Here is a 25,171-nt window from a genome sequence, read left to right as displayed (position 1 = left end):
CTGACATCCATACGTCACATACGTACACTTGGGTCGACTGTCTAGTACATGCTGACATCCATACGTCACGTACGTACACTTGTGTCTACCGACCAACACTCGCTGACACCCATACGTCACGTACGTACACTTGGGTCGACTGTCTAGTACATGCTGACACCCATACGTCACATACGTACACTTGGGTCGACTGTCTAGTACATGCTGAAATCCATACGTCACATACGTACACTTGGGTCGACTGTCTAGTACATGCTGGCATCCATACGTCACGTACGTGAACTTGTGTCTACCGACCAACACTCGCTGACACCCATACGTCACGTACGTACACTTGGGTCGACTGTCTAGTACATGCTGACACCCATACGTTACATACGTACACTTGGGTCGACTGTCTAGTACATGCTGACATCCATACGTCACGTACGTACACTTGGGTCGACTGTCTAGTACATGCTGACATCCATCCATAACGTACGTACACTTGGGTCGACTGTCTAGTACATGCTGACATCCATACGTCACATACGTACACTTGGGTCGACTGTCTAGTACATGCTGACATCCATACGTCACATACGTACACTTTGGTCGACTGTCTAGTATGTGCTGACATCCATACGTCACGTACGTACACTTGGGTGGACTGTCTAGTACATGCTGACATCCATACGTCACATACGTACATTTGGGTCGACTGTCTAGTACATGCTGACATCCATACGTCACGTACGTACACTTGTGTCTACCGACCAACACTCGCTGACACCCATACGTCACGTACGTAAACTTGGGTCGACTGTCTAGTACATGCTGACACCCATACGTCACATACGTACACTTGGGTCGACTGTCTAGTACATGCTGACATCCATACGTCACGTACGTACACTTGTGTCTACCGACCAACACTCGCTGACACCCATACGTCACGTACGTACACTTGGGTCGACTGTCTAGTACATGCTGACACCCATACGTCACATATGTACACTTGGGTCGACTGTCTAGTACATGCTGACATCCATACGTCACATACGTACACTTGGGTCGACTGTCTAGTACGTGCTGACATCCATACGTCACATACGTACACTTGGGTCGACTGTCTAGTACATGCTGACATCCATACGTCACGTACGTACACTTGTGTCTACCGACCAACACTCGCTGACACCCATACGTCACGTACGTACACTTGGGTCGACTGTCTAGTACATGCTGACACCCATACGTTACATACGTACACTTGGGTCGACTGTCTAGTACATGCTGACATCCATACGTCACATACGTACTCTTGGGTCGACTGTCTAGTACATGCTGACATCCATCCATAACGTACGTACACTTGGGTCGACTGTCTAGTACATGCTGACATCCATACGTCACATACGTACACTTGGGTCGACTGTCTAGTACATGCTGACATCCATACGTCACATACGTACACTTGGGTCGACTGTCTAGTACATGCTGACATCCATACGTCACGTACGTACACTTGGGTCGACTGTCTAGTACATGCTGACATCCATCCATAACGTACGTACACTTGGGTCGACTGTCTAGTACATGCTGACATCCATACGTCACATACGTACACTTGGGTCGACTGTCTAGTACATGCTGACATCCATACGTCACATACGTACACTTTGGTCGACTGTCTAGTATGTGCTGACATCCATACGTCACGTACGTACACTTGGGTGGACTGTCTAGTACATGCTGACATCCATACGTCACATACGTACATTTGGGTCGACTGTCTAGTACATGCTGACATCCATACGTCACGTACGTACACTTGTGTCTACCGACCAACACTCGCTGACACCCATACGTCACGTACGTAAACTTGGGTCGACTGTCTAGTACATGCTGACACCCATACGTCACATACGTACACTTGGGTCGACTGTCTAGTACATGCTGACATCCATCCATAACGTACGTACACTTGGGTCGACTGTCTAGTACATGCTGACATCCATACGTCACATACGTACACTTGGGTCGACTGTCTAGTACATGCTGACATCCATACGTCACGTACGTACACTTGGGTCGACTGTCTAGTACATGCTGACATCCATACGTCACATACGTACACTTGGGTCGACTGTCTAGTACATGCTGACATCCATACGTCACATACGTACACTTGGGTCGACTGTCTAGTACGTGCTGACATCTATACGTCACGTACGTACACTTGTGTCTACCGACCAACACTCGCTGACATCCATCCATAACGTACGTACACATGGGTTGACAGTCTAGTACGTGCTGACATCCATACGTCACGTACGTACACTCGTGTCTACCGTCCAGCACTCACTGATATCCATACGTAACGTACGTACACTTGGACCGACTGTCTAGTACGTGCTGACATCCACACGTCACGTACGTACACTTGTGTCTACCGTCCAACACTCGCTGACACCCGTACGTAACATATGCACACTATTGTTTCACTGTTTCACATCTACACGTAACGTACGTACACTGATTCCACTGTCCAGTACATCTTGCCAGAACACAAGCTTCCTGTTGCTGTCTAGCTGATTTACAATGCTTGATAATCTGGAACAGACAATGACTTGATAACAAGGCAAGAAAACTTGGCCACCACAACAGATGTATAGTCATATTGGTAAACACAGAAATTCCACTAACAGCGTCATCAGGCGAGGATTGGTGAAAAGGTGGTTTGCTCGAACAGACGTTAGGTTGGGTGAGTAAGTGAGTTCGGTTTTACGCCGCTTTTAGCAATATTCCAGCAATATCATGGCGAGGGACACTAGAAATGGGCTTCACACATTGTACCCATGTGGGTGAGGCGAGGTGAAATGGGGTTTGACGTCGCGTCCAAGATTATTGCACTTATATAGCGACGTCAAGCACGTGTGAGTGTGGCTGCTTGTACTAGTCCGGACTCATGCCGATTTATAGTGCTAGCACAGTGAGATACCATGCCGCAGTTTAACAAGAATACCCCACTCAGACACAGTATACTGACTCCGAGCCGACCAGTCCTTGTTTTAACCCCTTAATGCCGAGCACCAGACAGGGTATCAACAAATAAAATCGTTTAACGTATTTTGGTATGACGCGGCCGGGGATCGAACCCCGAACCGTCCACTCAACGGACGAACGCTGTACCACTAGTCCACGGAGGCGGTCGTTCCAATGTGGGGAATCGAACCCGAGGTAAGTTTAGGTCTGAGAGAAGTATTGTTGAGTAGTAATTTTGGTGTGTGGGTTTGGGCAAGGAGCGGGGATAAGGCCTTGGATGTGCTCCTCGGGATCAGTGATAGTCCAATTTAATTAAACTGAGATCTTTAACACCGACACCTGTGCGTGGACCGGAGAGCACCGCCACAAAAGTTCGCAGAAGTGTGAATCCCTTTGACCGCTCAATCGAAGTTGGAGAACGTTGGCCAGATGACAGCTGTCGGAAAAATTCGATTTCATTTCTTTACGAACTTCAGCAAACGAGAACCGCCAAAGAACCCAGATGTAACCTCAATGGCACATCCCTTGGGTTGTAGATACCATGGTGCTCAGAAACGACAGTACGTAAACAACATAATAGCGCGCCTTTACTTTTTGCATTCGGAACTGTTCGTTTTCGAGATTATGAACTCAGATATGCTTGTATGAATGCCTCGACCACTAGTATGAGAAGAAGCCTCGATACTGATTGGCTGATTGGAAAGTTCACCTGACGCGACCTCCTATCTGTCACTATCTTCACGCAGAGAGATATCCTACCAGAATAGTGAGTGAGTGAGTGAGTTGGGTTTAACGCTGCTTTTATCAATATTCCAGTTATATCGCGGCTGTTAGCTTAATGTGGGAGGAAAGTCCCAAACGATGCAGGTCTCAGACTTTTACCGCGAATCGCGGCGCCTTAGACGACTGGGTCCCCGTACCAGAGTAAAGGCCTGATGTTTATGGGGCCGATTGGGTAGCCAAATGGTTATAGCGTTCGCTCGTCACGTCAAAGATCCGGATTCAATTCCCAACATGCGTACATGTGTGAAGCCCATTTATGGTGTCCCTTGCCGTGCTATTGCTGGAAAATTGCTACAGAGCGGCGTCAAACCACACCCTATTGCTCATGTCAATGTATCTGTTACATAAAGTGTGCTCCAATTGTGTGTTGAGATTCAAACCATCGACCTTATGATTTCTAAGACACCTTGTCGAAATAACCAGAAATGTTTGTTCCAGAGACAGGTTGTCATAGTAACGGCGTCATGGGAATGGAAGACAAGGCTCGGCTAAATTAGCAGCCCTGGCAAATTTTATTCAAGTCGATCATACGCCTCTTTCGTTTGTCTAACTAATCTTGCACATAAAGATTACTTTGATTTCATAACGGGTATGAACTTTCAATCTGGGCACTAGTTACAACGTCCAGACCTAGGACTAGACTTGAGTGAGACAACGGACCGTGAAGAATAATAGCTCTTCTTTAAAACACGCCATGACTGTTTTCCAGACGTTTATCTAACAACAAACAGTTTAGGCGAAACATTCTTTCTCACATCAATGCATGCGGGAAATGTTGTTTTTCACCTTTCAAAACCACTGTAGTAAAAAGAATTAAAAAGGGAACGTTGTTGAGATGTTATCTTTGACTCACGTCCACAAACACTCCGCCATGCGTATCAGGAAATGTCGGCCCACACTCGACCCAGACGGCGAGCGACGTGAACGTCACGCGACTGCATCGTCATCTGTTGCATCATACACCATGAGTCATAGTCTGGCGTTCTTTGCCAAAACATTCTTCTAATGATCGTAGGCGGTTTAAGATGAATTCGCTGGTTTTAAGTGGTGCTCTTATAATGAGCATTGATGATACTGGAGTTTTGGAACTGCGAGCGACAACAGCTCAGTCTAGTAACACCAGACACCACCTGTTTGCGGTTGCTGGCAGCGCCCTCTGGCGGAGACATGCAGGGGGAGGTAACCGACGAATCAACATCAACTTCCAACACTTACAAACAGGATGCCAATGTTGTTTCAATGTGCATATCGATGTGCGTATTAGTTTGTTTTGTACACTGGATATAAATTGATTAGCTGAGACTTAAATGGAGGGTCAGTTGCACAACGAATCAGGTGACTGTGTCACCCGTGCCCCTATTAGCCCTGGGGACTTAGGTCCACACATGTCAGTAACGATTTTGATTGATAAAGGATACATTTAAGAGGTTTACAACTTTAATTCATGAGAATGTAAACATATCAATTCTCAAGTAGCGTTAATACCATCCATGTAACATGAATATTTAAAATATTTTAGTGAGATATTTTAGTGATATTTTAGACGCATGCCAAGATATATGTGCTGTACTGCCACAGAGAGTTCGGGTTGGGGGCAACAAAACATACTTCCAACATCCTTCTTATTAAATGACATCGTAGATCCTCCTAGTCACCTAGCCTCCTACTCGTGTATTTCAGAAACCACGGACCACGTGAGTGGATCACCTACCTTCTGGTGAAATAGTTCTGCAATTCTCCGTAATCTTTAATTTTTTCTCTTTCCATGAATATAGCGACATCTTTGGATTTAGCCCTGTGAACAAATAGTTAGCGTTATGTTTGATAACAAGTGCTACGTACGTCTTGAGGAAGGTGTGGGTGAGTGAGTGAGTGAGTGAGAGTGTGAGAGTCTTGTTTCAGAAATACCACAAGTACATGACAGCGACCAATGGTCGATAACATGAGGCATCTCGACTCGTCTCCACCTAGATGTGTAAGGATTCACATCACTAGCAGACACACATGTAACAACACTCCGTCCCCTCCCAGATGTACACAGCGTTCATGTAACAGACACGTGTGTAACAACACTCACTACCAGACGTACACAGCGTCCATGTAACAGACACGTGGGTAACAACACTCCGTCCCCTCCCAGACGTACACAGCGTTCATGTAACAGACACGTGTGTAACAACACTCCGTCCCCTCCCAGACGCACACAGCGTTCATGTAACAGACACGTGTGTAACAACACTCCGTCCCCTCCCAGATGTACACAGCGTCCATGTAACAGACACGTGGGTAACAACACTCCGTCCCCTCCCAGACGTACACAGCGTTCATGTAACAGACACGTGTGTAACAACACTCCGTCCCCTCCCAGACGTACACAGCGTCCATGTAACAGACACGTGTGTAACAACACTCCGTCCTCTCCCAGATGTACACAGCGTCCATGTAACAGACACGTGGGTAACAACACTCACCAATACAACGTGGGCACCTCGTCCCCTCCGAGATGTACACAGCGTCCATGTAACAGACACGTGGGTAACAACACTCACCAACACAACGTGGGCACCTCGTCCCCTCCAAGATGTACATATCGTCCCGGGAACGTTGTGAGCATATCATCCCACAACCCTCTTAACACGGTGTAGGTGATGTTAATGCTGACGTCGAGCACTTGTTGAGAGTTGTTGTCGGCGCAGTTGATCATGACGTCGGGGACGCCGTTTCTCCAAGAGGCGGTGTGACCTTGACGAGAAGAGAACGGTTAGGCAAGCATGGCTTACGTTGTTGCGTTCGTCTTAATATTGTTCAAAGTTTCAATCCATTTATACCACACATACAACATCCTGGAATTTTCGAACGAAACCGTTTAATATTTATTCATTCGCAAAGACAGCATTGTCCAGAGCAAATAACATCGATAGTGTCCGGTGTAAACATTTAATTATAATATATATTATACATGTATACAAAGATGAACATGAGGGTGCTGAATGTCTGAAGGAGTGAATATGGTTTTACGCCGCTTTTAGCAATATTCCAGCAATATCATGGCGGGGGACACCAGAAACGGACTTTACACATTGTACCCATGTGGGCAATCGAACCCGGATCTTCGGCGTGACGAGCGAACGCTTTGACCACTGGGCTACCCCACCGCCCGAATGTCTGAAGGATTTATTGCGACAGGGATAAGTTTTGGACAGGGTTTATTAGTTCTATCCCAGCAGTGTACAACATATAGTATGTAGACAAGGTTCACTCCGCTACTACTAGTCCTGTGGTCACTGTGACCCCGGATCCACGTGTAGATCAAAGCGTCTAAGGCCCCGTCATTCGCTGTGCAAAGTTCAATCCCTTCAATAAAGGCGTGTCAGAAACTGTGATCGTAGGTTCGAATCCCAGTTCGTCCTGATTATGTGTCTTGGTTTGTCAACACTTTATCCGTAGTCGTGGGTTTCACCTAATCTGTAAACGTCCTCCAAGACCTGCCTCACTCCACATCTCGCCGTGATAAAACTGAAATACTGTTACAAGCGGCGTTAAACCAAACTCACTCAGATAATTCCACATGCTTCATAGTAAGGCTTGTACAAGGACTGGCTCCCTACCTGGAGAGTCGAGCTCAGGAACTACCCGGATACCCCTCTGTCGGGCGAACTCCACGATACCCGCAATGTCAGCAGCGTTGTAGGTCTCCCTTTTGGAGCTCTGGGGAACGTAATGCCAGTACGTTATAGACCTGTCATAGTGACTATAATATATAAGATAGCTAGCTACGCGATAAATCGCAAAGAACAATGAAGAACGAAGCGAGGTTTATTTTCACAATGAAACATTGTTCTATCATGACTTCATTTCTGGAGATTCTAAAAAGCGCTCGCAACCTGATGACGTCATATGTTTGATGACGTTATTTTTGAGGGAGGAGTGTCTAGTGAGTTGTTCCCCATAGATGTAGCAGGGCAACGCAGACAAACGCGATGGCCGAACGATCGCATCCAGAACCGGGAGACAATCGGTATTGGAAGATTTATCAACGTGGGGATTGTGAGAATATGCGGGAAATACCCACCTGTGCATAACATGTACTTGTCCGACGTTACCGAAGTCGGATTCTATTGAAGGACTCATCATTATATAAATAGGGTTAAGTATTTTTAAAGCTTGTACATTTTATCAACATCCTTTAAGGGCCTGTTACATATTGTTGATATCTCATATAGGAATGGATCTCCCTGCAGTGTTTAATTGTACGATAAACAACTCCCACTCGTCGTTTATTTCTTAAATAAAACAACGATATAGTTACCACCGCAGATGTATTCCATATGTTAGCTTCATGCTCTCACGCGCTGGGACTTTCTATAATACACACATAATACTTATCTTATTCTTATCTTATATCTTGTTCTTATCCTGATTTCAGGGTAGTAACTTGCTGACCTTTTTGATATCAGGGTAGGGGGGTAGGGTAGGTCTTGCCCATGGAGATACTCACCCTGTTGCTGAGGTCACATGGAGATACTCACTTTGTTGCTGAGGTCACATGGAGGTAATTACCCTGTTGCTGAGGTCACATGGAGATACTCACCCTGTTGCTGAGGTCACATGGAGATAATCACTTTGTTGCTGAGGTCACATGGAGATACTTACTCTGTTGCTGAGGTCACATGGAGATACTCACTTTGTTGCTGAGGTCAGATGGAGATACTCACTTTATTGCTTAGGTCAGATGGAGATACTCACCCTGTTGCTGAGGTCTGATGGAGATACTCACTTTGTTGCTGAGGTCAGATGGAGATACTCTCCCTGTTGCTGAGGTCACATGGAGATACTCACCCTGTTGCTGAGGTCAGGGTAGGCCTTGCTAACCCAGGGAAAGGACTGGTCATCCACTAAGCGCCAATGCAGGACATTCAGTTTGTTGTGTTCCATTGCTTCCTGGAGAAGACAGTGACAATATAGACACCTGTACTACCAGGACACTAGATAGACATGTTGGCACTGGGTGACCATAGCGGTGATCCATTGCTTCCTGGAGAAGACAGTGACAATGTAGACACCTGTACTACCAGGACACGAGGGAGACATGTATGGCACTGGGTGACCATAGCGGCTGGTCGAAGAATTGCATACATGACACATACAAATTGATGATACTTATGGTAGTGTTGATCTCACCAGGTTCTTCTTGATGGTTGTTGGGTGGAGGAAGTGGATACCGGTGTTGATCATGACGCCGCGGTGGTGGAAGCGTGGGAAGTCCACGATGTCGGCCATGTGAACACACGGCTGGAACATACAATTGTGGGCTATGAGTGTACGGCTATGAGTGTACGGCTATGAGTGTACGGCAATGAGTGTACGGCAATGAGTGTACGGCTATGAGTGTACGGCTATGAGTGTACGGCTATGAGTGTACGGCAATGAGTGTACGGCTATGAGTGTACGGCTATGAGTGTACGGCTATGAGTGTACGGCAATGAGTGTACGGCTATGAGTGTACGGCTATGAGTGTACGGCTATGAGTGTACGGCTATGAGCGTACGGATATGAGTGTACGGCTATGAGTGTACGGCTATGAGTGTACGGCTATGAGTGTACGGCAATGAGTGTACGGCAATGAGTGTACGGCAATGAGTCTACTTCTATGAGTGTAGGGCTATGAGTGTACGGCTATGAGTGTACGGCTATGAGTGTACGGCTATGAGCGTACGGCTATGAGCGTACGGCATTGAGTGTACGGCATTGAGTGTACGGCAATGAGTGTACGGCTATGAGTGTACGGCAATGAGTGTACGGCTATGAGTGTACGGCAATGAGTGTACGGCTATGAGTGTACGGCAATGAGTGTACGGCTATGAGTGTACGGCTATGAGTGTACGGCAATGAGTGTACGGCTATGAGTGTACGGCTATGAGTGTACGGCAATGGGTGTACGGCTATGAGTGTACGGCAATGAGTGTACGGCTATGAGCGTACGGCAATGAGTGTACGGCTATGAGTGTACGGCAATGAGCGTACGGCAATTAGCGTACGGCTATGAGTGTACGGCAATGAGTGTACGGCTATGAGTGTACGGCTATGAGTGTACGGCTATGAGTGTACGGCAATGAGTGTACGGCTATGAGCGTACGGCAATGAGTGTACGGCTATGAGTGTACGGCAATGAGTGTACGGCTATGAGTGTACGGCTATGAGTGTACGGCAATGAATGTACGGCAATGAGTGTACGGCATTGAGTGTACGGCAATGAGTGTACGGCTATGAGTGTACGGCTATGAGTGTACGGCTATGAGTGTACGGATATGAGTGTACGGCTATGAGTGTACGGCAATGAGTGTACGGCTATGAGTGTACGGCTATGAGTGTACGGCTACGAGTGTACGGATATGAGTGTACGGCTATGAGTGTACGGCAATGAGTGTACGGCAATGAGTGTACGGTTATGAGTGTACGGCTATGAGTGTACGGCTATGAGTGTGCGCCTATGAGTGTACGGCTATGAGTGTACGGCAATGAGTGTACGGCTATGAGTGTACGGCAATGAGTGTACGGCAATGAGTGTACGGCTATGAGTGTACGGCAATGAGTGTACGGCTATGAGTGTACGGCTATGAGTGTACGGCTATGAGTGTACGGCTATGAGTGTACGGCTATGAGTGTACGGCATTGAGTGTACGGCTATGAGTGTACGGCAATGAGTGTACGGCATTGAGTGTACGGCATTGAGTGTACGGCATTGAGTGTACGGCATTGAGTGTACGGCTATGAGTGTACGGCAATGAGTGTACGGCATTGAGTGTACGGCTATGAGTCTACTTCTATGAGTGTACGGCTATGAGTGTACGGCAATGAGTGTACGGCAATGAGTGTACGGCAATGAGTGTACGGATATGAGTGTACGGCAATGAGTGTACGGCTATGAGTGAACGGCTATGAGTGTACGGCTATGAGTGTACGGCAATGAGTGTACGGCTATGAGTGTACGGCTATGAGTGTACGGCTATGAGTGTACGGTTATGAGTGTACGGCTATGAGTGTACGGCTATGAGTGTACGGCTATGAGCGTACGGTTTGTTTGTTTGTTGTTTAACGCCGCACTCAGCAGTAATCCAGCTGCATGACGAAACTCTATAAAAAATAGAGTCTGGACCAGGCATCCCAGTGATTGACATCATGAGCATCGTTCCACGCAACTGGAATACGATGACATGCATCAACCAAGTCAGCGAGCCTGACAACCCGATACCGTTAGTCGCCTATAAACGGCAAGCATGGGTTGCTGAAGACCAATTCCACCCCGGATCTGCATGGGTCGAGTGTACGGCTATGAGTGTATGCCTAGCATCCCTCTATCCCTTGTCATACTATAAATAAGTAAGTACTGATCAAAAGTAAGTGTACATCGACTTGAACTGCTTATAAAATGAGAAAATTGCACATTTCATATGATCTTGGGAAGTTGGGATGAATAAACAAAAAGCAATCAAACACATCTGGGGTCATAGCTGTAACGTTTACACAAAGCTGAGCATTTCCACAGCACCTCGACGATGACATCAGTACCTTGTATGGCCTCCTCACAGCGATTGGGGGAGTCGGTGAGCGTGACGGTCAGGTCAACACGGGTACGTTTTTGGTGCTGAGAAAGTTCAGGATAATGTGAGCAGTGTGGGGCCGGACATTGTCCTGTTGGAACATTTTACCTTGGGACTGTCTGCTGAGCAGGGAAATAACAGCTGTCTGTAGAATGACATGCCTATAGAATTGAGGGTTCCAATTTCTACGGATGACGACAAGACGTGTCTTCCTCCACCACAAACACCGTCCCACATCATGAGTGAAAAGTGAGTATGGTTTGATGATGGTTGTAGCAATATTCCAGCCATATCACGGCGGGGGACACCAGAAATGGGCTTCACACATTGTACCCATGTAGGAAATCGGAAACCACATCACGACGCCACCGCCTCTTACAGGGTGAACCTCTCGGGTGCATCACAGAGCAACTTCTTTAACCAACCATCCCCCCCACCCCCCCCCCCCCCCCCCACCCCCCACCCCCCTACCCACCCGCGGTCAGGTCTGAAGGCCCGACTTCTTGTAGCAGGTAATCGTCTGACACTGCGGCTCTGCTGATGCGACGTACACTCAACGCCGATGACGTCGCCGTCGGGAATCGGTTCCGCAGATGTAACGTACGCAGATTGCGATCCTCTTGCGGGTGGTCTTCTTGTGTACTCAGTCTGGTGGGCTGTTGTTTGTCCCTGCTCACTATGAGCTGTTGTGTGTACCTGCTCACTATGAGCTGTTGTATGTCCCTGCTCACTATGAGCTGTTGTATGTCCCTGCTCACTATGAGCTGTTGTGTGTACCTGCTCACTATGAGCTGTTGTGTGTACCTGCTCACTATGAGCTGTTGTGTGTACCTGCTCACTATGAGCTGTTGTATGTACCTGTTCACTATGAGCTGTTGTGTGTACCTGCTCACTATGAGCTGTTGTATGTACCTGCTCACTATGAGCTGTTGTGTGTACCTGCTCACTATGAGCTGTTGTATGTACCTGCTCACTATGAGCTGTTGTGTGTACCTGCTCACTGTGAGCTGTTGTGTGTACCTGCACACTATGAGCTGTAGTATGTACATACTCACTATGAGCTGTTGTATGTACCTGCTCACTATGAGCTGTTGTGTGTACCTGCACACTATGAGCTGTAGTATGTACATACTCACTATGAGCTGTAGTATGTACCTGCACACTATGAGCTGTTGTGTGTACCTGCACACTATGAGCTGTAGTATGTACCTGCACAGTATGAGCTGTTGTGTGCACCTGCTCACTATGAGCTGTAGTATGTACCTGCACACCATGAGCTGTAGTATGTACCTGCACACTATGAGCTGTAGTATGTACCTGCACACTATGAGCTGTAGTATGTACCTGCTCACTATGAGCTGTTGTATGTACCTGCCTGTGTTCTGACACATATACCAGCTGAGACAGGGTCTCCAGGCCCCTCAAAGCTCCCCAGACCTCACCGGCAATGATGGACGCTGTGTTGTTGTTAATCTGTAACGCGTCTGAAATGTGACAAAATATCTTTACATATAACAGGTATAACAGCTTTGGAAAGTAAAATATGTAATCGTTTCAATCTGAATACATGAATTTTTTTTATATTGGCATTTAATTAAAGAATTCTGTGACTCTGTGACTATACAAGTACAGTGACTGGGACGTCCACAAAGAATGCACACCCACAGTCTTAGGGCAAGCTATTTTATTGAATTGTCACTCTTTGCAAAAAGAAAGATGAAAAATACTTTTAAACATGACTTTTGATACTTTCGAGAAACCCACGAGCACGAAATGGAGCCGACAGACCAAAATTCATAATTAGGGATAATACGGATTAAGGATATTCAACTGTAGAGAGAACTCCGCAGGCACAGACAATTGCCCACCCCATTAAGTCGTTTGTTTGTTTGTTGTTTAACGCCGCAATGTTCCAGCTATATGACGGCGGTCTGTAAAAAATCGAGTCTGGACCAGACAATCCAGTGATTGACACCATGAGCATCGATCAACACAATTGGGATCGATGACATGCATCAACCAAGTCAGCGAGCCTGACCACCCGATCCCGTTAGTCGCCTCTTGCGACAGTCATAGTAGCCTCTTACGGCAAGCATGGGTTGCTGAAGACCTATTCTACCCCGGATCTTCACGGGCCCATTAAGTCGTTTGACTGTACTGTGGTGACGTCATTGCCTTTACGTACATGTTTCATTCGCTGTGGGTTCTGGATGCGCATCACTACACGAGTACAGCACTGATACATCCACGTGGCGAAGAGTAGCAGGGTTGCCATGTGCCACCGGGGATTCGAACTCTTCCTCATCTCTGACGACAACTGATTGTCTTCGGGGTAGTCGACCCGTAATGATGACGTAGTAGCGTCTCAGGGCCCTGGTTAGCGTGACACACGACCGAGACAGCGGGCCAATAACAAACCGGAAGTTAGTATCCAGCTGATAAACCATGTTGGAGTCCGACCGGAAGTGACGTGGTAATGGCCAGGGTAGACCGTGTCTTCCAAGTCTTGCCTCTGTCAGGTAGGACTCGTGTGTTTTACTTCGATAATCTGTTAAAAAAATATATTACAATAGCAAATTAAATTCAACATTCATATACGGAACTGACGAGATTGCCCTATGAAAGTTCTACACGAGTGGCGAGGTTGCCGCTCACTCTCTACCGATGAAAATTGCCTGTTTGCGTTGTCAAACTATACTTTAACATAACTCTTTTGAAATGCCACTTTGAACGATATTTCAGTTATACCCACAGCGTATCAGCGTAATGTTGAATGGGTGCTCAAAGTGACGCAGGTTTTACATGTTTAACATTTGGCCAAAACCCACGATCACAAGTACGGCGCTGACCAAAGACTATGATTCGGGCATATCTGAGATTCGAACCCACTATCACCAGATCATGGCATGTAAGGGGGCACAACTCTACATAGATAGATGCGGTAGTTATGACAACATTGTTATATTATGACAACATATCCCTTATTACATATCCATCAGAATAAACGTTAGTCCGAGGGAGTCCATCCACACAGAGAAAGCAACAAAATAGAGGGGCAGTACGACCCTGGACCACAAGGGAGCGATATGTTTGGATTATTATTTGAGAAAGAATATTTTTTCAGTCAGCGTTCCGAGGCATGCGATCTTTTTGTCTGAATGGGGAAGTAAAAGAAATGTTGAAAACTCAAAACACAAACAGAAATTTAAGTATGTTCAGTAACCTTTTTGTACCTTTTGGGAACTAATTATTATTTACAAGATTAAATGGAGTAGATTTTTCCCCCAATATAATCAGAAGAAACGTAAGGTCGGACCCCGGCTTTTGCATCGGGTCTCATCTAACAGTAGCTAGCTGTTTTGACCTCCAGTTACATAGTTTTGCAACCCCCCACCCCCGCCAGCCTGTCACCTCCAACTCTTGCATACATAGTCCTCCGTATCCTACCGTTTGAAAACTCACGATCCGTTTCTGTGGGACCTGTTTGCATTTGCAGATGAAATTGACCTTTGATCCATCTCTTTGGGCGACGTCGGTTTGGTTTCGCCTGCCCTCTGGTTTGCCACAAGGACACGTCCATCCTTTCCTTCACCGGAACGTTCTCCACGGCCTCATACGGCAGCAAGTTCTGCAGCATATCACCCCTGACCTTTCCTCCACGACCTTTACCAGAAGCTCGGTAAATATGATTGTTCGGCCTTCTGGACCCTCTGTAGAGCCTTTCTCTTTGGCGCTTCTGAGCTGCAAAGTGAATATTGAGAGTCGGGTCTCAACAGTGAGTCTCTACGAAGCGTCACGGGGACTCATTGGAGTCCCAGTGTACGAAGGTCCACCAAGGGCCATAATCGGAATATTACGGAATTGGATTTGAAAACAACCCGGGTGACAAGAAGAAACCCGACCTGCTAAGCTGAGTAAGAATATGTAGATGACTAATGCCACTGGACCCACTTGCACAAAGCGATCTTAGCGTCAAGATGATTGTGACAGCCAAATTTTAACTTGGGCTTACAATAGTCGTAGCGCTAAGATCGTTTTGTGCAAGTGGGCCAGGTCAGGAGCAAGGATAGTACGTTGTTAGACAAAGGATGGTAAAGGGATGGATGGCTAAAATATTTTGAATGAGGTGATTTGTTTGTTTGTTTATTTGTTTGTTGTTTAACGCCGCACTCAGCAATATTACAGCTATATGACCGCGGTCTGTAAATAATCGAGTCTGGACCAGACAAGCATTGACATCATGAGCATCGATCTGCGTAACTGGGATACGATGACATGCATCAACCACGTTAGCGAACCTGCCCACCCGATCCCGTTAGTCGCCTCTTACGACAAGCATAGTTGCCTTTTACGGCAAGCCATCTTCCCGAGGCAAAGGAGTTTACTGACTTTAAAAGTCCAGTTTCCACCCATGCCGAACAAGACAGCAATTATGGAGTTACATTTTGGCTGGACTAACGAGTGTATGCACATAGTCCAATCAAAATCGCGAACTAGACTTCCGGTTCGTAAACAACGTCGATGATACACACCTATATGGTCAATTTCCCTTTTTAAAATCGCTAAGTTACAATTTTGTTCCTCTCAAACAAGGACTATGGATGTCATGAATAATAAATAAAACCTACAGCTAAGAAAACAACAGATTTCGGTCGACTGTAGGATTTGCAAAGCATGTGTACCGCCAACTGGGCGTCGACAGATATTTTGCAAATTGTTTATCTTTTTAATCAAGATACTCAAAAGATTTGAAGCGCTTCGCTGGGTAAGACCCGTTTTATTTCAATATATACTGAACCGCAAAAGACACGTCACCCAAGTAACATTGCATGAAAAGGTGTCATTTAAATATCTGGGTAATTTTTGTCAAAGTTTCTAAAATTTAACATTACCTTGTCCTGAAAATGAAACTTGATGATAAAAAAAACAAAGCAGATGACAATAAAACCGATGGCCAAAACGCATCACATCAACGGCCCTGGTAACCCGATGCACGTGAGTTGAAATGCACATGCGTTCCCCCATTTCTTGCCCTATAAAATTCCACCCAGATCGGATAACATTCATTCCTTATTGAATTGCTACCACATGCCAAGATTGACAAGAAATCAGCGACACCAAGCCCTTGGACGATTGCAAGCTGGACAAAGCGCCCGGCAAGTAGGCAATGTATTTCAAGTCCACGTAAGGACCATACACAGGCTCCAGCAACGGTACCAGACCACCAACACTACAGATGACCGACCACGTAGTGGAAGACCAAGGGACAGCACCCGACGTCAGGATCGTTAGATTGTGCGACAGCATCTTTAAGATCGCTTTGTAACTGCTGCGGAAACAACTCGAGCTCGATCGCACGTCGCCGCAACCACGAGTTTCAGCATGATAACGCCCGTGCCTACACTGTGCGAGCAACAAGAGACTTCCCCCAGCAGAATGGCATCAGAACCATGCAGTGGCCTGCCCTCAGTCCCGATTTAAATCCAATTGAGCACCTGTGGGACGAGATTCAAAGACGGCTGAATGACCTCCGACCAAGGCCGACAACTGCAGCTATACTGCGTCAGGCGTTCCTCAGAGTATGGGCTCAAGGGCCTATTGCTTTCATCAACCGCCTCAGCCTTTCCATGTATCGACGTTGTACGACAGTCACCAATGCACATGGCGGACACACGGGATACTGACTTGTGATGCCATTTTCTCAGAGACTAGTGTTGTGTTTCACTTTCAGAACATTTGACACTTTAATTTCAACCTTGATGATCAGTTTTGCCAAGTTTCATCTTTTTAATATGTCTCAAAGTATGTTTACAGTGTTGGGACAAATAAAGTTTATCATATGTCTATCCATGGTGACGTTTCTTTTGCGGTTCAGTATAGATATTGATTATCGATCAGATCGTCTTGACTTGGCGCCGCCATTTCGATTGAAGCAAATGCAAGTGCTATGAGAGATGGAATCTGATTAGTCAATACGAGGTACATAGAAGGGACATAATAGCCACTGGTGGCCCTACGATCGAGCCTGAAATATCCAGCCTAGTACGGCAAGGGTTGTTACTGGACTTTTATAGTCAGTTAACGCCCTTGCCTCGGGAAGATGACGGCAAACATGGGTTGCTGAAGACCAATTCTAACCCGGATTTTCACGGGTAAAGTGAAGTGTTGCAACATGTTAATACGTGACGCACAGCGACTGGGCCACCTTGACTTATGCATGACTGCTAGACGTGAGGTATTCTCACCCTGAGTGATCGACCAGGATGTTTATCCTATCCTCTCTTCGCGGATACGACGCAACTGCGTTGGTCTACCATGTAAACATGTCGAATGAGATCCTATATGTTGACATTTACAAATATGTGGAATTAATCACCCGAGTGTGTTTTGGGATGGTAAATATCCTGTATTAAGAAAAAACGTATTTAGTGAGCCATGGCTAAATACAAAGTTTTCAAATTACCAATGACTTCGTGGCTCAGATGTAACAACAACAACAACAGCGTGACGTCATCGTCCTGGTGTATTGTGAGGACAATGAACAATTGACGTTCTTTATACTTACAGGAAACTACGTTTATAACGAACATGCTCATAACGAACTGACGGATATAACGAACTTATTTTTGGTCCTTTGCAACTCTGCAGAGTTGTGTTCCTTAGTCAGCTGTCGCTAAATATGTCGTGAAATATTCCAGCGGTTTCAGTCTTTGATGTCTACATGCACTCACAAATAGTCAGTGAAGTTTACTAACTTAGTGAATTTCACTGCCAACTCTGACACTAACCTGTTAGTAGACTTTACTAACTAGTTAGTAAATTAACGCTAATTAGATTAGTAGGTGGTCTATCGTATATTAGTGCAATTTACTGATCAGTTTGTAGAGATTGCTATCCATCAAATAATATTTTAAAATAATGTACTAACTGCAAAAATATACACCTAGAAATTAATTGAGCACTCCCTGACAAATCAAACAGTGATGTACACGTTTATAAGACATCAAGTTTCATGATACTCATTCATAGAATGAATGTCGGGAGTACAGGACTCTAGCATGTCTTGTGAGGCGACAACCCTTTTCTTCGAAAGAACAATGGCTTCGCATCAGACATCTGTACACCAGATTGGAATCCGAGGCGAAGGATCCACTGGTCTGACGAAAAGAGATTTGCACGTCACATAATGCGGGCTTGGAGACAGAGAAACACTGCGTACATCCCTGGAAACATTGTTCCGACAATCCCGTATGGTGGATGCTCCGTCGTGGTGTAAGGAGCAATATCTCATGCTTGTAAACTGGACATGGTTACAGTACGAGGCAATCTCAACGGCGATTGCTTCATCCAAGACATCCTCAATGCTGTTGTTGTGCCACATTTTGACAATCATGCACTTGCCACTTGACCTGTGTTTATGGACGACAACGCTAGACCCCATCGTTCTCGTGCTCTGAGTGCATTTCTGCAAGGACACGTTTCTGAACTTTGCCTTGGCCTGCTATGAGACCATGTTTGAATCCATTGGAGCATGTTTTGGACATTCGTGGACGTCGGCTGCAGGTAATGGATCTACCACTTCAGGATGTGACAGTGTTAGAGGCTGCATTGCATCGGGAGTGGCAGCAGTTATCTCTTGATCGTGCCAGAAGACTCACAGGAGGAATAAGTGAGTGAGTGAGTATGGTTTTACGTAGCTTTTAGCAATATTCCAGCAATATCACGGTTAGGGACACCAGAAATGGGCTTCACACATTGTACCCATGTCGGGATTCGAACCCGGGTCTTTGGCAGGACGAGCGAACGCTTTAACCACTAAGCTACCCGACCGCCCCCACTGGAGGAATGAGGAGAAGGGTAGAATCTGTCATCAGGGCACAGGGCGGTTACACTCGCTGCTGACTTTCAGGATTGTGATTATTCTTGTAAGATAATAATGAACGTTTTTGGATAGTAATGATAGTTCATACCTTCGAATTTCCCAGATCCATAGTGGTTTCAGTAGTCAATTTGCCAACACCAAGTAAATAACAAACACATAAACCATACAGATGAAAGATAACACAATCACATATGCAAAAAAGAAACGCAAAAGTCGTAAAATCGTAAATCTGACAGACGCAACAGCGCCATCGGCCGTCACTGTGTGGGCTGATACCCTACGCAATCCTGGTATTGTCGTAGTTGTAGAGGTGGCCGTGGTGGTTCTTTCACGAAAAGGGCGTAACCGTATGAATCTGTCCTGTGCTCTAGTAGTGACACGTGATCAACCGGATCTGGGAAGGTCACGTGTTGTCCTGTGTGTCTGATAACGGTTCCGCAGTGTTGTAATGGTGCTTGGTGCGACGTGGAAGAACTTGGCTACAACTGAAGATGACTCTCCTGTTTACAGTCGGCCGAAGGCGTTGTTGAGTTGGGCTTCCGTCTGTCAGGGCATGTTTTGGCTTTCCACTTGCTGTAAGATTGTGATGGGAAGCAAATGAAAACCGAACGCTTCTCATAGCCCAACAAGTGATGTTGCACGTGCATGTTGTGTTGGTGTGTGTCGGCGCCAGGCTCTCACGTGGTTATGTTTTTGCGTGTTTACCATCTTTGCTCCAAATTTCTGCAGTACCTCATTCTTTCCGCACAAATCGATCCCAATCCATGCAGAAATGACCAATTCATATTTGGTATTAAATTTGTATGGATGTCGGCAACACGCTACTTTTCTACTTTTGCGTTTCTTTTTATGCAGAGTATATCTCAGGGAACTATATAAGTCCACTTATATCAGTCCACTTTTATATGTGAACATATATTTCTAATTAATTGAGTTGTTTTAACACAACGTTTCTAAATTCCTGTATTGGGACGAAACACCAGCACGTGCTGCCACCTGACAACTACAGAACACAACTAACTCCAAACCACAGTTGAATTACGTGTAACGTTCATCGTGACGTGAAACCAATATTTTCATGTTCATTTCAAAGATCGTTTGGGTGCATTTTTTAGCACTGTTTCTCTGCTGCGTTTGCTCAAACAGACCTGTCCACAAGTCTAGATTATTGCAGTTTCTGAAAATGAAAAGTCTCTAGGCTTCTTTTATTACATTTTATTTAGTTAAGTTAACAAGTGGTTTGTTCTGTAAAATACTTTCATTTCAGAGACAAGATGTTAGTCTGATGTGTTCGTAAGACTGGAGAAAACGGTAGTAAGGTAGTTGTGTTCAAATGGTGTTCATTTCAATGAATGACAACATATTTGATATCATTCGTGACCAACGCGTGTTATTCCGGGACAAGCCAAATAGCGACTCGTGCCCCTCTCGTGGCCATTTTTGCGACCGGGTTCCGTCTTAGCGCAAACGGGCATACCTAAAACAATTGTCAACTCGTTGCGTAATGGTTCACACATTTTCCCCATATATTATATATATTTCAGATGCAATTTAAAGCACATCGGGACGTGCGGAATTATACAGTATGATTGAACACATTTAACTGTGTCTTTGGTATATTTTTAGATGCAAGACATATGTGAATTCAAAAATTATTCCTGAGGGATTCTTTGACGAAGAACTTGAAATCATACGCGCATTCTGATTGGTTTGTCGTATTTTCGCACATAACATTCATCGATAGGGGGACGAGACTTCTTGCAGGTGACGGAAAGGGGCGAGTGGTGACGAATGCTTTGATATAGGTGACGTGATGTTCCCAAGTGATATACGTGACGTGATGTTCCCAAGGAATATACGTAACGTGATGTTCCCCAGTGATGTATGCACCATGATGTTCCAAAGTGATATAGGTGACGTGATGTTCCCAAGGGATATACATGACGTGATATTCCCAAGGCAGGTAAGTACCGTGATGTTCCTAATTGATATATGTACCGTGATGTTCCCAAGAGTTACAGGTGACGTGATGTTCCCGAGCGATATGTGTACCATGATGTTCCCAATGGACATACGTAACGTGATGTTCCCAAAAGATATACGTACCGTGATGTTCCCAAGGGATATTTGTACCGTGATATATAAGCTACGTTCCCTTATGATTCTTGAATCGTGATGTTCCCTTATGGTATACTGGACCAAATTAAAAACTTCACAATCCTAATGTTTTAACATTTTGACCAGTTATCATTGTGGGCCCTTATTGTGTATTTAAAAAGTAATGGCCACGCATTGTTTTCAGATAACACCCGTTTTTGTGCAGGTGAATCGATCAAAATCATGCGCACAGCACTATAGTGGCAAAAGTGGTTTTTCACGTGCAACTGGTCACGTGGCCATAATACCGCAAGTGTTTTCAGCCATACTTGTTAGCAGTCATTAACAAAAAAAGAAAAACACAAGAAAACAAAAGTCTTTACGGCCATTTGTCATGCCACGCCTTTCAAATGTGCAACGTGAACGTGCCATCGGCATGTTGCAGACGGGAACGTCCGTAGCTGAAGTCGCAAGGACGATGGGTTGTAGTCGACGGACTGTTTATGATTTACAGACGCGTCTACAGCAAACGGGTACCACCGCTGATCGCCCTCGGCCAGGTCGACCACGTGTGACGTCACATGCAGAGGATCGTCAGATTGTCTTACGTCACCTCCGTAATTTGACGGCTTCATCAACCAGAACTGAACTGTTTAGGGGTAGACTGAGTGCGCAAACTGTTCGAAACCGTCTGAGAACTGCTCACCTTCAAGCACGACGGCCATACTGCGGGCCTATTCTGACTCAATTACACAGACGTCAACGTCAATTGTGGGCACAGCGACACTTACGATGGACTCAGAGGAATTGGAATCAAGTCGTCTTCAGTGATGAATCCCGATTTAATCTACGATTTGCTGATGGTAGGGCGAGGGTGTGGAGGCGCCGTCATGAACGTTACGCCCAGTGTTGTGTACAGGAAGTTGACAGATTTCGAGGGCGGAAGTGTCATGGTGTGGTGTGCTTTCTGTGGCAATGCACGTTCCAGGCTTCTTGTCATCAGTGGCAACCTCAACGCTGCTGCTTACCGCGACCAGGTACTGGCACCAGAACTTCTGCCATTTATGGCAGCACATGGACCCGGTTTGATCTTCCAACACGACAATGCCAGACCCCACACAGCAATTTTGACAAGGAATTTCCTTCAGAATGCGGGAGTCAACGTCATGGACTGGCCGTCAAGGTCTCCCGACCTCAATCCCATCGAACACGTCTGGGATGCTCTTGGCAGAAGTCTGCGCACTCTCCAGAACCAACCACAGAATTTGCAAGATCTTGGCACCATTTTGCAGCAACAATGGCGTCGTCTTTCCAATCATGTGTTCACAAGCATCACAAGGTCCATGCGGAGGCGTTGTGTGGCAGTTGTCAACGCACATGGTGGCCATAAACGCTACTGAACTTGTGTGCCATCAGATTCTCGTGCTTGGGACTTATGATTTAAACTGTTGATGTTATTACCGAATACCGTAGGTGCTTGGAACAAATTATGTTTACCACCGTTAATTAAAATCCTTCTTTGGACATTAATGATTAAAATTACCTTCTCTGATACAGTTGTCCGTTGTATATCATATATGGGATTACTTTTAAAAATGTGAAGTTTTTAATTTGACTCAGTATATATCGTGCGTGATGTTCCCCCTGATGTATTCCATAGCAATATGTGTATGCACTGCATTGATATATTTACTCCCACTATAATAAGTGACACAGTTACAGCACAAATGAACATGTTAATACCTTGCGCTGTGTCAGGTCTTACAGACCATGGTTCTAAAATGATCCCCCGAGACGTACACGTTCACATACAACATTAAATATATACACACATACACTCAGATAACGGCTGGCATGTTTCGATTTTATTTGCCCCTATCATGTGATGGGAATAGCATGCTAAGATAATGTATGACATTCACTACTTGCATTTATATAAATAAGACGAGTCAAATCCAGAACAAGTGCCCGCGCTGTTCACTGAACATGCCACTTTGAGGAATGAGTGAGTGAATGAGCTGGGTTAAACCGTTATTATCTTACGACATATCAGCGAGTGCGTGAGAGAGTTTGGTTTACCACCGCTTTGAATAGCATTCCCGTTATATCACGGCGTTTGTGATGCAGGTCCAACACGCTTACCACTTGGGTGAAACCCACGAGCACGTGACTGACAAACCTAGAAACATAATCAGGGCGAACTGGGATTCGAACCCACGGTCAAAGGTTTGTAGCATCCTGAGTGAGTGAGTGAGTTGGGTTTAACGCCGCTTTTAACAGTATTCCCGTTATATCGCGGCGTGTCAGCTTAATGTGGGAGGAAAGCCCGAAGTGATGCAGGTCTCAGACGTTTACCACTTCGGTGAAACCCACGAGCACGGGTATGGTGCTGACAAACCTAGAAACAAAATCAGGGGGAACCGGGATTCGAACCCCCAATCATAGGTTTCTGGCGTTCAAGGGACGCAACTCTGCACAGCGAGTCACGGCGCCTTAGACGACTGGGCCACCTGGGCCCCCTGTAGCATACAGAAGGGACGCAACTTGATTGCAACACACTTCCCACCGAGAATATGGTTGAAATGTTGCCAATGTGTCGTTGTCTTTGAGCCACTCACTAATACAATTCTGATTACCCCACTGGAAGTGTTCAATTTTCTGTCCAGGTATTTGGAAGCTTGGACCCCCTTCCTCAAAGCAATCACAGCGCTACGACTGCCGTAAGTCCATAGTAATGAATGAAAGTTACGATCGTCTTAATGCTAATGTAATTTACTGGAACGGGCATTTGGGAGTGATATTGGTCTCACGCAAAAACAAAATACCGGTAACTGTTCTTGACTGTATGTATGTGGTTTGTACTGTGCCTTGGATACGGACTAGAAGTTCAGGGCCCACTTGCACAAAGCGATCTTAGCGCTAAGATGATCGTAACTCCCATACTTTAACATCGGCTTACAATAGTTGTAGTGCTAAGATCGCTTTGTGCAAGTGGGCCCTGGATTAATGCACCTATAGAGTGACGCGCACGAGCGCGTGCGTGCGTATGTGCGTATGTGCGTATGTGCGTGTGTATGTTAGGGGTGGGGTGTGTGTGTGTGTGCTTGCTTGTACCTGTCCGGATATATGTCGGTTTGATAGTGCCTTTCCACTGAGCTACCATGCCACAGTTTAACATGACCACCACTTAGAGCCGACCAGTCCTTGTTTATCCCCTTTATATTTTTACGTTCTTTGTTATAACGCGACCGGGGAACCATTGACCGTCCGCTCAGGGGCACCCTTGGGTATAAGTGTAGTGGTGACCAAGGTTCATAATCAGCGAATCCGACACGACTAAGGGAGGCAAGCCTGCAGTCACTTGCATAGACGGTGATATGAGCCCTGGAGGTTTCCTTGACACGCCGCATCTTGTACAAGTGCGGAGTAACGCCCTTCCCTGGTCTCGTCTTCATTATCCCCCGAACTGCGGCGAGCCAATCATCACCTAATGCCAATGATGTCACTCTGATCCCACCTGAGCACCACTGTTACCAGAATAAGTGTCGCGATAAGATAAACTGAATGAGCGCTGTGGGAACCGATCCGCCACACGTGTCGCTCAGAGCTCAGAGCAGCACAACCGTGTGTGGAGATTCGGAGGGGCAGCCGCGATGGTTTGGTATCAGAAGGTACGGTACGACTCACGGAAAACTCGGGTTGATTTGCTCGCATCAGGAAGCTATTCGTCTAAACTAAGCAGCACAGCTAAATACCGCCCATTCCGAACATACGGCAACAT

General features: G+C 45.9%; 1 protein-coding gene across 3 annotated transcripts in view; it reads right to left on the bottom strand.

Moving 5' to 3' along the window:
* Positions 1-25,171, bottom strand: part of LOC124113514 (beta-hexosaminidase subunit beta-like) — a 42,942-nt gene that overhangs the window by 14,485 nt on the left and 3,286 nt on the right. The window contains exons 2-10 of one of the 3 annotated variants that reach the window (XM_048386335.1): positions 14,859-15,152; positions 13,597-13,959; positions 12,756-12,895; positions 8,992-9,102; positions 8,650-8,751; positions 7,419-7,518; positions 6,360-6,552; positions 5,522-5,605; positions 2,517-2,595 (exon numbers count right to left, since the gene is read on the bottom strand). In XM_048386335.1, the coding sequence (XP_048242292.1) occupies positions 2,517-2,595; positions 5,522-5,605; positions 6,360-6,552; positions 7,419-7,518; positions 8,650-8,751; positions 8,992-9,102; positions 12,756-12,895; positions 13,597-13,959; positions 14,859-15,152 (1,466 nt within the window). The remainder of the gene's footprint in view (positions 1-2,516; positions 2,596-5,521; positions 5,606-6,359; positions 6,553-7,418; positions 7,519-8,649; positions 8,752-8,991; positions 9,103-12,755; positions 12,896-13,596; positions 13,960-14,858; positions 15,153-25,171) is intronic. The other 2 variants (XM_048386336.1, XM_048386337.1) reach the window with 2 other exon arrangements.

This window comes from Haliotis rufescens, unplaced genomic scaffold, assembly GCF_023055435.1.
Source record: "Haliotis rufescens isolate VD_foot unplaced genomic scaffold, xgHalRufe1.0.p SCAF_6, whole genome shotgun sequence".
Taxonomy (NCBI): Eukaryota; Metazoa; Mollusca; class Gastropoda; order Lepetellida; family Haliotidae; genus Haliotis; species Haliotis rufescens.
The sequence above is the reverse complement of the archived record's forward strand: the minus strand, read 5'-3'. Positions and strand labels throughout refer to the sequence as shown.